The 13,450-nt window shown below is 31.5% G+C and overlaps 1 protein-coding gene across 1 annotated transcript in view; it reads right to left on the bottom strand.

The window, feature by feature from the left end:
* Window positions 1–13,450, bottom strand: part of LOC118186331 (uncharacterized) — an 88,185-nt gene that overhangs the window by 68,641 nt on the left and 6,094 nt on the right. Inside the window, exons 4-5 of the mRNA XM_035356414.2 lie at window positions 7,600–7,688; window positions 4,990–5,197 (exon numbers count right to left, since the gene is read on the bottom strand). Of these exons, the coding sequence (XP_035212305.2) occupies window positions 4,990–5,197; window positions 7,600–7,688 (297 nt within the window). The remainder of the gene's footprint in view (window positions 1–4,989; window positions 5,198–7,599; window positions 7,689–13,450) is intronic.

Raw genomic sequence — 13,450 nt, 5'->3', positions numbered from 1 at the left:
AGCATTGTTAAAATTGCTTGTTATCTCAATAGCACTAAATTATATAAGTTAAACTTATTGAGGATTAAACGTCTAAATTTATATTGTTATTCAGATGCTGATTATGCAAGTAATAGGGATTATGCAAGGATAATAGGATTATGCAAGTAATATTGTGTGTCCATGGGAGGATTTATATCATATTTAGATGAAGCACCGGTAATCTGGAAAACTGTTAAACAAAAATGTGCAAGTTTATCAACCATGGAAGCGAAGTTTATCGCCTTATCGGAGGCAGCGAAGGAATTAATGTGTGTGAAAAATGTCTTACAAGATGAAATTTTAAAGTTTAATTTAAGAGAATGTAAACTATTTTGCGATAACAAGTCTGCCATCGATTTTTCTAAATTGCCAATAGAAAATCGCCAGACTAAGCACATAGACATAAAATATCACTTTATTAGAAGACTAGTAAATGATGGAGTGCTTGACCTTGAATTTATCACCTGTAAATTAAATACTGCAGACTTATTTACAAAAGCGGCGACTGTTAATTTAAGGAAGTTTTGTTTAGATGTTTTCGTGTTTAAAGACAATAAGTGTTTTCATATAATAGAATTGAACTATGTGTTTCTGTAATTCTGTGTAAGTTTTGTTTTTGTCTTTGCATGAGGAAAAGAGGGCCGTTTCTTGACTTTCCTTATAAAAATTTTGATCAAAGGTCAATCGGCGGTAAGCTAACATGGTTGCCGCTGATTGGCCGATGACGTCAAGATCGGTGGGTAGGCCGAGTATGTATACATGTACGCCGGTATCGGCGAATGTGTGTATGTTCTGAATTAGCATTATGCTAATTTTCTTTCCCTCAAATGGTTTTAAACGTAAAGGCTACAGCGTTAACTTATTTTATTTTAATTTACAAAATAAAGCATGAATTTTAGTTCGATTAGTCTTAGCTTTATTTAAGAGAAGCAAAATATGCTTTGCCTAGATCACCACTGCTAATAGCTTCAATAAATTAACATAACAACAAAAAATTTCAAAGAATACCATGTACACAGCATTCTGTTTAAACTTAAGAAAACAGCTACAAATTTCACAATCTAAGCATTGCGCACAAATCAACCAAATAAATTAAACTAAATTACAAACAATTCAAAAACAATAATAATAACAAAAATTCATAGTAAAAAAATGAACATAACATTCTACAAAATAAAATGCACTTACCATAATACATTCCTGATTAAAATTTCGCCAGTCACACAACGTCTCTGAACAAAGTGCCACTATTTTGCTATATCACGTCTTTCTGAGATTTAAAATTTCGAAAGTAACGATGGAAACTTTCTCCAAAGTTAACTTACTACACCAAAACCACAATCCAAACCTTAAACTCCGCAGACAGCCACATACTTTACCAGCAACCATTTGACTGCAAATCCACACAAAAACTATCAGAAACGCCCTTCTTCGTCCGAGTTCTCATAGCAGCTCCGCATTTCGGACTTCGGTTTTAAAATTCCCACAGAAATTCCAAAAATACACTTCAATTGTCATAAACACACCCGTGAACTAAAGACTCGTTAACAACTCCAAAATCGCACCTTTTAATACTAAATTTACTTTCCAAACAATCTAAACTACGCAACTGAAATCTTCCCACCACGTCTAACACTGCAACCATTTCAAAACACGCACAACACGAAGAAACAAGCAATTAAACCACTCCAGCAAAAGATTTTTCAACATCAACAGGGTTGCGATACAACACGCAATCGTGCCAAAAACCAGCGCAGAACACGTATTGCCACATTTGGTAAAATTAGGGCGCATATAAGAGCAGAGCCCCGATTTCTTTATTAATCAAAAAATTCCTTTCTATAATGCCTGTCCATGTGTCCAAAATTAGAAGCATTTTTAATATTTTCCATGCTTGTGTCTAGTGTAAAGTAGAGAAAATAAAGGGAAGATAAACATGTTAAGAAAAAGATTCTAGTATCAGAATTAAAACATTCAAATACAATCAAACGTCGTTAATCCGGACTCGTCGGGACTTTGGCGATTCCGGATTATAGATCATCAGTTTAAATCTGGTAAGATGGCATGCAGAAATTATAAAATTAAAACTATGAAACTGTAATTTATGAAATAAAGAACAATTATGATCTAAAGAGTAGCAAAATTTACAAAAAAAAAAAAGCCTAATATTTATTTGTTTACTTTATTAAACATTTCTTTCAATGTAAGTTGTTTAAGTTGCTTCGTTTTTTATGTGATAATACTTTCTCTTTAATTCTATAAACAGACATAATTTCCTGTTCAGTTACAAAGTTCTGCTGTTCAAGTCCTATAATTGCTGTGTCGAGAATACCAACTAATTTGTCAAACAAAATTTTTTCGTTTTCAATAACCTCTGTGTCACTTTCTTCGCTATCGAAAGCGAATTATAATGATGAGGAATTTGATTTAAATAATATCAAAGATGGAGTCCATCGAGATGAAATACTACATTTAGTAAGGAATTATAAGCCAAATTAAATAAAAACATCTGCCTTGAAGATAAGGATAGTGCTGACAGATCAACTTCCAATCCATTGCGCACCGCGGCGTCCCCCCCCGCTGCATAGCAGTGCGAAATTGATAAACAGATTTTGAAATGGTTAGATAAACAAAGGATATGCCTTTATCCATTTTTTGAAGCAATTCCACATTTTGTTTAATGGACTTCGAAACATACTTTCGCTTTGTAGATCCTTTACATATTAGTAAATATATATCAGAAATTCTATTTGACATAATCGAAAGTTCAAGCTTACTTTTATAAAATTGCTGTAACAGTCTGCAAAAAATAATAAGCCGGATCCAATTCGAAGATTAAGGAACAACGCAATCTGCAACATTAACTGAATTAGATAACTTTAGCTTAGCTTGTACCATCCGTTATACATTAAACGTGCATTCAAAAACGTATTTTGCGCACACGCATATTCGCAGCCGTAAAGGTCTTACGCGAATGCATCAACGCGACGCATGCGCAGAAAGTTTGTAGCTTTGAGGTTCAAATTATGGGTGTCCGAATCAACGACTTTTGACTGTATTTATTTGTTTACCTTATTAGAGTTGTTTAAGTTGCTTCATTTTTTGTGCTAATACTTTCTCTTTAATTCTGCAGACAGACATAATCTCTTGTTTAGTTACATTGTTGAAGTCTTGTAGCTGCTGTTTCGAGAATTCGGACTATTTTGTCAATCGAAATTTTCTCGTTTTCAGTAACTTCTTTAGCACTTTCTTCACTATCAATAGCAGTATTTTCTGGATCTAGAGCCATACTACAGATTTCGCATTCATTAATTGATCGATTGATGACTGAGAAGCATTGTCATCAAAATGAAAAACTTTCTTTATATCATTTTATTTATTACCGTTTCTCCACATTTCTTTTCAAAATCCGTTAATTGGAAATTTTCACCTTTGTTTTTGCGATATCGGAAAACTTTTAAAATTAGCGGGTATCATTATCAAAATTTCCTTCACTACACATATTTGGCTACACATCATGAGCTTGGCAACTAACGACAAGTTGTTCCGTTAAATTATCGCACACTGGGACAACTAAGCTTGAATTGTATTAGTTTAGTTATTTATTATACTTATGTCTATTTCTTGCACATGCTTAAGGCTTATCAGAGCTCTGAATAAATAAATTCCCACATATACTTAAGCCTTATTGAGTGCCGGTGCTAGATATCTCACCATCTGATGCAGTCTCTGTGAGTCCTAAATTCTGCGGCCATACCGAGCCCTGGCCGAGGTTTATGGGAATAACAAATTAGTTAATCTTAATTCAAATAGCCCTAAATGTAATCTTTGGGTCTATGAGTATCATCAACAAAATCTATTTTTAGCATATGGAAAGAAATTTTTGGTAAATTTTTCCACATCAATATTTTTTAGTGCATTTAACTTAAATCATCGCCAAGCGTAATGTCAACATAAAAGTTTATCATACTTCTTTATTATGCAATTACTAACATAAAAAAATTGTTTAGGCACATGTTTTGTTTAGGCAATTGTTTAGGCTTTATGCATGTGCACAAATGCACATGCATAAAGCCTATGTGCACATGCATAAAGCCTACCAGAAAAACGTAGGTGGTGGATTGAGGTCCGTATTTTAGATCATTCCGGATTTCGGACTTTATACTATATCACCATTATTTTAATAAAATATATCAATGTTTAAAAAAGAATGTAGAAAAATTCCCAGATCTTGGAATTCAAAATTTACTACAGAAACTGATCTTAAAAATTGGCAAAATGTTCATAAGTCGCCAAATTTAGAGCCATTCAATAAAAGAATTCACATCTCCAAAGGCGAAAAGTTGTTTAAGATCTCTTCATTAGGAAAAGTGAAATACTTTCGAAATGCTTGTTTCCCTTCTTGCTCAGAAACTAGAGTATCCTACATTTATATTAGAAATAGGAACAAATTATAACCCATTCAAAAGATAACCATGTTTATCAATGAATCGCTAAAAATATACCTCCAAAACGCTAATTCACACTCAAAATAGCAGTCGTAAAAATATACAGAAATTTCACGATTAAAATTAAGGACCTTCTGCCAATTTTGGCTGAAATTAAGGAGCAAAAATCAATTTCAAAAAACTCAAGGACTTTTAAGGACTCTTAAGGATAGTACGAACCCTGGTATACACATAGTTGGCATATGACATAATATTTTTTCTTCCAATGCTAACTATCAGATAATTTGGAACAAGTTAAACAATACTCACACAATCTGTGCATTCATGCAAAACTCCTGTATGTGTGATACTTTATTTCTCATTATTCTTACCTTCATTTGAATTTGGTATTCATGTACCTTCATTTGAATTTGGTATGAATATGATAGAAGTCAAGAATTTGAACAGCAGATTTATATACAGTTACATTCTGTAATTTTTTCTTCAGCTATACATTCATAACAAATGAGATATCACTTACCTTCTGGACCAAAATTTAGGGCTGTTACATGTAAACCCATTTGTCTCTTGGGTGTTTTGCATATATTTACACGATGAGGCGTTTCAGATGCATTAAATAGTCTGCGTGAAGAGCTAACATTACTCTGTCCATATTTTAATGAAGCAATAACAGACTGTGTTTGAATCTTCTGGTTGACTTGAAATTTGGTAAACTTATTTCGATTATTCTGAAATCAATAAAATAAAAAGTTTATAAAATGTTTAAATAAAAAAATTAAGGGTAGTCTTTACAAGAATTGCACAGTTAACTAATATTACAAATAAGTGCAATTTAAAAATGCATTACACACAAGAAAAATTATCACGAAACTTTTCATAAATATAAATTAAAAAAAAATAAACATGCAAAGCATATTCTTTGCAGACACTGCGATCCTGCACAAAGTGCATTTGTAGATCCAGTCATCCAACAATTATAAAACTACATACATGCATTAAGGACTTTGCTATCTAGATGGAAGAAGTTAACATTGATAAGATGCAAGCCATCCCCTTTACCAGAAAGACTAAAATAAAGAAAAACCTCAAGTTCTATGGCACTTCTATTTGGAATATGTAAATGTATTGTATGCACTGTGGTTTGGACTTTTTTTTATACTTTTATGTATTTTCTGTATTGCATTCTCTGCATAATATTATTACTGTTGATTTGCTATAATTTACTTCTGTCATCTATCCACCAACTCAACAGCCTAAGGCATTTAACTTCAGATAATACCCTGCTTAAATAGTTCCACTTATTTTTTAAAATTACTGATCTTTTTAAACCTACTAAATTTATTTAAAAACTGATAATCGGATCTCTGACAGGTTATTTGCCTTAAAATTCGAAAAGTTAAATATTCTGCAAAGTGTAGGGCTTCAAGTCCAGGTATTCTGATGTCTGACACCGCTCTGCTGGAGGCCAGAATTTATTCTCTGCACAGCATTCATTTATTAAAAACACAGTAGTACCTCCTATAAGGAACACCTTTATTTAAGGGACAATTCTGTTGGCCCGGTCTCTTTCATTACAGATCTTTACATATTTACCTATTATTAATAGATGTTCTATTTAAGGGACACTGGAAAAAAGTTTCAAAAATAACACAGAAGTAGAGAAATAAATAAAAAAAGAAATTCTCTGTTAGTTATCTTTTGACGTTTTTAGACAAGTTTGTACTCAGTGAAAGATAGTTTTGTGACAAGAAAATGATGAAATGAAAAGTTAATCCCCATCTTTTGAAAACTGCTTTTCAGTAGGGAAAAAGAGAACATTACATTGGGGAAAAGTAAGTTGTGGTGCAATCAAAAGGATATTTATCATTCACAGAATTCAAAATCCAGTTATTCTTGCTATAGTTCTCAGTAGAAGAAAGAAAACAGTGTTAGCAAGTTGTAAGGCAATCCAAGACAGGAATCAATGGAAAAGAAATGGTAGCGAGATGACTGGACCACCTGCCAAGGCACAATGATCTCACAATGTGAATAAAGCGAAAACTTCTATCATTCTTACTTCTTGCTATGACTGAGAAGCAAAAAAAGTTTAGTTTTGTACTTGCACGTTACTTGTATATATGGTTAAAAAGCATGGCATTAAAGAGGAAATGATTAACATTAAAGCAAAAAAATTGAGGTAATTCATATATTATAAATTGAAAAGCTTAGTTTGAAAAACCTTATTTTTAGGTAGGGAATTTGGAATAAGTAAAAAACCAGAAGTCATCTGATAAAGAAGAAATAAAAATATTATAGATTACTAATTCAAATTAACATTCTAAGATTGTAAAATTTAGGAAAACTGAAGCATATGAAATGGATACAGTAGCATTCAATTGGTTTTGTTCTGTAAAACCAGGGGTGGGCATTAAGTAGATCACGTTCAACCGGTGGACCACCAAGATATTTCGAGGTGACCACCTTTACTAAGACATAAGACAAGCCTATCAAAAGAAACATATTTACGGAATACTGACACCAGCAAGACTGGAGAATCAGCTTTTTACAATCGATGCGATTGAGTTTCTTTAAGCAAATGATTTGATGAATGTGTTGACGACACATGTACCTTCATTGGAACCACACGATGATGCTTAAGTACATACATCGGTTACAGATTCACTGGTTCATGAATGTTCGCTGCACTGAATGCATCCACAGCCTAGCAGTCACTAAAGTTCTTCAAACATTCAACTTGATAATTTTGTGTTACTTATGTTTTTGTAATAAAAATAGTAATATTTTAAAAGAGGGGTACGATGTCGAAAACAAGTGTTAAGAAAAGAAAAACATACAATTTTAATACAGAATGGGAAGAACAGTTTTTGTGCTACATATGTTATGCACGTGTGACACTTCCAAGAAAAGGAAACATTGAAAGGCACTTCAAAAGCATGCGTAGAAGTTTTGACACAAATTTTCCATTAAAACGTGACTTAAATTGCATTTCTTAATATAACAATCAATATTTTATTTTGTTATACTTTTTAAAATTCTTCAATAGCCATCAAACAGGAAAAAAAAAAAAAAAAAAGATCTTTGAAATAACTGGTTTTGACTTAAACTATGACAATTTGATAAATGATCTTACTTTGTTAGGAGTCGCAAAGTTCTCCGAATTCAAAGGATTTGAAGTTTTGTTACAGCTACATTGTGTACCAGACTGTTTAGATGAGCTACCTAAAAATGTAATTAAAAGGAAACATCATTTGAACTAAAATTTTAAATCAAATATATCAGTTACATAATCTAGACCAAATGTTGGCAATATTTACTGTTGTTTCAAAGTTATGTTGCAGAGATACTTAGTATGTCAACCTAAGTCTAACATATTTTTATGTACAACAACTATTAAAACACATTAATTTAATTTGGTATTAACATATTTCCAAAACATCAAATAACTTTCTTTGAAGATTACTCAATATTTTAATACAAATATAAAAAAATACAGAAAATAGTAATTTGCTTCTACAAATTACTAAATTTTGAAGAATAAAACAAAAGCAAAAAATATATTGAAAAATTTTTATATCAGTTATCACTATTTATCATTAAGCTGAACCGTTAATAAATTAATAGGGTCCTCTTAAGTTAACTAAGTTTTGTTAATATTGTTGCGTGTGTACGGGTTCGTCACGAAATGAATGCACAGGTCCGATGAAAAATGAACAAAATTTATTATTATCACAACAAATATGCTTAAATTTCCTCAAATTATCATGCAGTATTACAATATCTCACAGTAGTTATCTTTTAACTACTCAAACGTTCAATAGAACTTAATTCAAAACAGCTAAAGAAAGCTAATCCGCGAATTCACTACAATCAACAAGTGCAGTTTTCTAAACAAACACTTAAAACAACAACAAGCTAACTAAAATAACTGAATGACTGAATTGAGAGGTTTTCCTCCTTTTTATAAGATTTTTAAATCGCGCGCGAGAACTTTCTGGAACTTTCTCGAAATCAAAAAGAGATATTTAATAAATGTTACATGCACGCGCTCTTGTATTTTCAAGCTTAGCTTTCTTTTAATATTCGTCACGCACTGCACTGCGCGGGAAATAAAACCATTTAATTTACAATTCAACCAACATTAGCTATTTAAATGCCAAATCTGTAACAACATCATATACACATTTGGTTGCTTTGTACAAAAGAGCATCTTCATGTGAAAAAATTTGTTTACACATTAACATACACCTCAAAGTTAAAAGCAAAACAGCTTTCCACCAACAATAAAGAATAATTATTTATTCTAATGAGAATAAAACTTTAGTTTTATAAATCTGTAGGGTTTTCCTTATTTTGCATAATAAATGTATTATCAGATTTTTACAAGATCAGTTAAATACTTCTTAAGATATTTTAGAAACCTTGGAAGTTTGACTTCCAGCGTGTGAGACTGTTGCCATTCGGAAAAAATGATGGCGAAAATTAGCACTTTCAAGTTTTTAATTAATATCTTGGTTAATTAAATTCGTACGAAGATGAGAATGGTTGAAATGGCTTCCCATGAAGTTTTGGAGTCCGGGAGTACCTCGAAATTCAACTCCTCGCGTTTCCGGAGGAGTTGATGCCATAAACAAACAGACAGAAGCGCACATATTTTAATAGTATATGTAAGCAGAGGAAAATACTCAAACTAGACAACATTACATTGAGCAAAACTTTCAGTTAACATTTCTATTAATAGAATTAGAAACAATTAACTTTTAAAGAAGTTTCACGTTAAGGAAATAAATTACAAAAAGCAAACAAATATTTCTTTATTAATGTTTGCAAATAATTTTCTGAGGACACGACACAGAAAACTGCAATATAAAAGGGCGGAACTTTTTGAATCCATAAAAGGAAATCTGAACATGTTAAGAAATTAATCGAGCTCTGTAATTTCATCCTGTGAAAAATATACAAAATTTTGTTAGTGTAAATGAGGTTTTCTGAGTTGATAATGAGAAAAACAAGCAAAAGAATCTTTTAATATTAGTTTATTACTGCAGGTAATTTTCAGAAATTCAGATGAGAAGAAAAGTTATATTTAACATTCTTATCCAATAAGACAACAGAAAAACAATTGTACTAAAACAATATCTAAGTACATTAAAAATATATATATATAAAGAAGTCTGTGTGCTGTTTGTTCGTTATTAACTCGGTCACTACTATAGCTATCGTCACCAAACTTTCTACAATTCTTTTCTGGGTCCTGGAAAAGGTTGACATCCACATTTTTCCAAAAAAAAGTAGCTAAAATCAGAGATATTGATTAAAAACTTAGAAAAACGATAATTTTCACCCTCATTTTTCCGAGTGTTAACAGTGTGGCAAGCTGGAGATGAAAACCTGCTTTGTTTTGAGAAGTGCTGCCTCTGCTAGCTTTCAAATCCTAGAGTTTGTTAACAAAAATTTCTAAGTTTTGCGATGAAATAAAAATAATATTGCCAAACGTTAAATATATTATTGCCGATTCCAAAAATTTGTGCGAAGCCATGTCGAGTATTCCCATCTTCGTACGACTTTAATCAGCCAAAATATTTGTAGGGTTTTCCTTATTTTGAATAACAAATTTACTTTAAGTTTGATTACCTGTTTTAAACTTCTCAAATTCCCCTCACATTTTCTAGTCAGAACGTAAGGCTGATCTTTGGAATATGGTAACTGGTAGTTTGGCAACATTTTGGAGGCGATAAAGATTACTACCTAGGACTTTGGTAATAATGTCAGAAGTACTCAGTTCTGATTACGCATTATTTTGTGTGAGGGAAATGAGAGATCATGAGGTATGTCATGTGACATTAATGGACAAATTACAGTTCTTTAATCAGAAAAGGGGGGAAATCTGGAAATTTTGTATTTAGCTTTATTCTGTGTTGTGTGAAACAATTTTGGTTAATTTTTGGATCCCATGGCCCTAAATAAAGTGAATTCGAAATGGGTATTTAGTGGGATTGAAAGGGGTAGTAATAAGTGTTTTTTTAAGCTTGTGCGAGATAGAAGTAAAGATGTTTTATTAAGTTATTTATTTTACCTGGTACCTTGCTGTGAACTATATGATTTTAAAGATCCTGAAACAGGCACACATACACTTGCTTTTTATTTAGCGGAGGAAATAAGAAAAGTTTATCGGCCACGTAATCAAGATTCTGAAGAAGATTAGGTAAGTTAGTATTTTTAATTATTTGAGGATAATATTTTTACGCATTGTTCTAAACGTAAGGAGCAAATAAAGTAATATGGTATTATTGGAAAATTGTTATTAGCAATGATTTAGTTTAAAGTAATTAGGATTGTAAGCTAATTTTTATTAATTTATGTATGTGCTTATTTATATTTTAAGTAGTGTTTTTGAATTTAATTATATTTTAATTAAATGATAGTTATTTTGTGAATTTTATGTTTGTAGGAATTTGGTATACGTTTCAGTGGAAGTAAACATGCATGGAAATAATTTAAATATTTGACACTAAGTATTTGTAACCATTTGTAATGTTTGAGGTATGAATTCGTTGGTGACGTTTATAATATAATACTAGATAATTTAGAGGTAAAAGTTTTTGGATATTTTATTTATTTTATACGTGGAAATGTTCATCTTTGGAAAGGGTATATACTTTTTTGCGATCAGGTAATTTCATATATGTTCTTTTTACCGGATTTAAAGATTCACAAAATTTTCATGCATTTTCGTGAAATTTTTCTAATTTATGACAAAAAAGCAGTGTACATGGATATAATGAAGAGTGTGCGCAATGCCATTTTTGTGCAATTCTGGTATGTTTTTTTAAGTAAAAATAAGTCGACGTGTACATGGTTTAGTGATATTTTAATTAAATGATAGTTATTTTGTGAATTTTATGTTTGTAGGAATTTGGTATACATTTCAGCTGAAGTAAACGTGCATGGAAATAATTTAAATATTTGACACTAAGTATTTGTAACCATTTGTAATGTCTGCGGTATGAATTCGTTGGTGACGTTTATAATATAATAGATAATTTAGAGGTAAAAGTTTTTGGATATTTTATTTATTTTATATGTGGAAATGTTCATCCTTGGAAAGGGTATATACTTTTTCGCGATCAGGTAATTTCATATATAAGCTTTTTACCGAGTTTAAAGATTCACAGAATTTTTTTGCATTTTCGTGCAAATTTTTGTAATTTATGAGAAAATAGCAGTGTAGATGGATAAAGTTAAGAGTGTGTGCAATGCCATTTTTGTGCAATTCTGGGATGTTTTTTTAAGTAAAAATAAGTCGACGTGTAAATGGTTTATGTGTATGTGCTATTCTGAAAAACGCGCAAGGAGTTTGCGATTGTGGACTTTTTCCCAATTTTGCAGTTAATATTTGTCATGATTAAGCAGTTTTGTTACATAAAATTTCTAGCATAAGTGTAATTCGGCTAGTAGATTGTTGGAAAAAGTGTTCAGTAAATAAAAAGAAAAGAAACATGTCTTTACTTCGTGAAGACAAAATGGTGGCGAAAAAAAAAATTGAGGGTTGCTGTAGCAGAGTTGGTCGCCAAAAAATCGCCAAGTTACCATAATTCAAAGATCAACCGAACGTAAATTAAGTTAAGTGAAGTGCTATTTAAATGTGTGAAGATATCAGTTTATTCAGAGCGTGTTTCACCAGCCACGTGCATGTTTCGTTGTTATTTTGCGATCATGCTAGCAAGCCTCTTGGCCTTATCAGATTAGTATCACGCCTCTTAGGCATAAACTTAAGTGCGATCTTGCACTATTTATTTCAGGTTTGACTTGCATTATATTCTACATTTAATCTCCACCGCAAGTGGATGGTGTTTTTGTAACACACGAAGTCCGTGCCTTTCTGTTAAATTAGTTTTAATTAATGCAGAGTTATCTTTCACCCTTCTTCTGTGCTGGTATTTAATTCACAGCTGTGCGAGAATTTGCCATGTTCATTGTAGGATCTAATTTAGTTTATGTGAAATAACAGAGACAGATGTTACAAATCCATGAATTTTACTATGTCTAAAGACTTCCATTTTGAAGGGATGTAAAACTGGAAAAATCTTCAAAAATGATATGTTTCTCTTTCATTAAAACTTTTTTTTTAATGCTATCAGTATCTGTATTTCAAATCACTCATCATTTCAAACAAATTTGGGTACCCTTCTGTCAACGGAACTGGATTCAGAAATGTATGTAAGGATCAATGGGTGAATATGTTCATGTATACATATACATATGTACATACACATATATGTGTATGCATTTCTGAATCTGTCCCGATAATAGAAGAGCACCGAAAACTGTTCCACACATTATCGCATCATCCACATCCACATTGCATTGCACATCATTGCTTTAGTCACATTGATTTATTGCGTCATCATCAAGTCATCGTAAAACACAAGGTTCAATCACCAATTTTCTGTTTGTGATATTCGATATGAATCAATTAATATATCAATAAAAAAATATTAATCTTATCAGAGTCAGAGAAATGTTATTTGATTTCTCTACATTCTAGACAATTCACTCATTTACCCTGAAGAGATCTAATTCTATTTACGAAGTGTAAAATGCCAGAAAGATGTATGATGTTTCTGTAAAAGAAAAGATGTCATTGATATTATACATATGTTGTAAATAGTTCATCTGTTATAAAAAATATGTGTTATGGACAGTGTTGTAAGGAGCTACTCTGCCATGGTAATGCCTCATAATTTTTTAGAGCTCGATAGTGGATTCAGTAGCAGTTTCAACCTTGTTGTGCATCTGTATTTGCATGGACTGCATTAAAACTTGATGATTCAATTGTTTTTATTCATCTGAAAAGTATCAAATACCGAGCATACGTAAGACTGAAATACTTCTGAAATGTGAAAATCAACTTTAAATTTTGTTCTATATTGCAATATGAAGTAATTACTCACTCTTTGGTGGTAATGTATCCCAACTGGGTC

Source organism: Stegodyphus dumicola, chromosome 10 (genome assembly GCF_044657685.1).
Source record: "Stegodyphus dumicola isolate Sdum_Otavi_A_Nest chromosome 10, ASM4465768v1".
NCBI lineage: Eukaryota > Metazoa > Arthropoda > Arachnida > Araneae > Eresidae > Stegodyphus > Stegodyphus dumicola.
The sequence above is the reverse complement of the archived record's forward strand: the minus strand, read 5'-3'. Positions and strand labels throughout refer to the sequence as shown.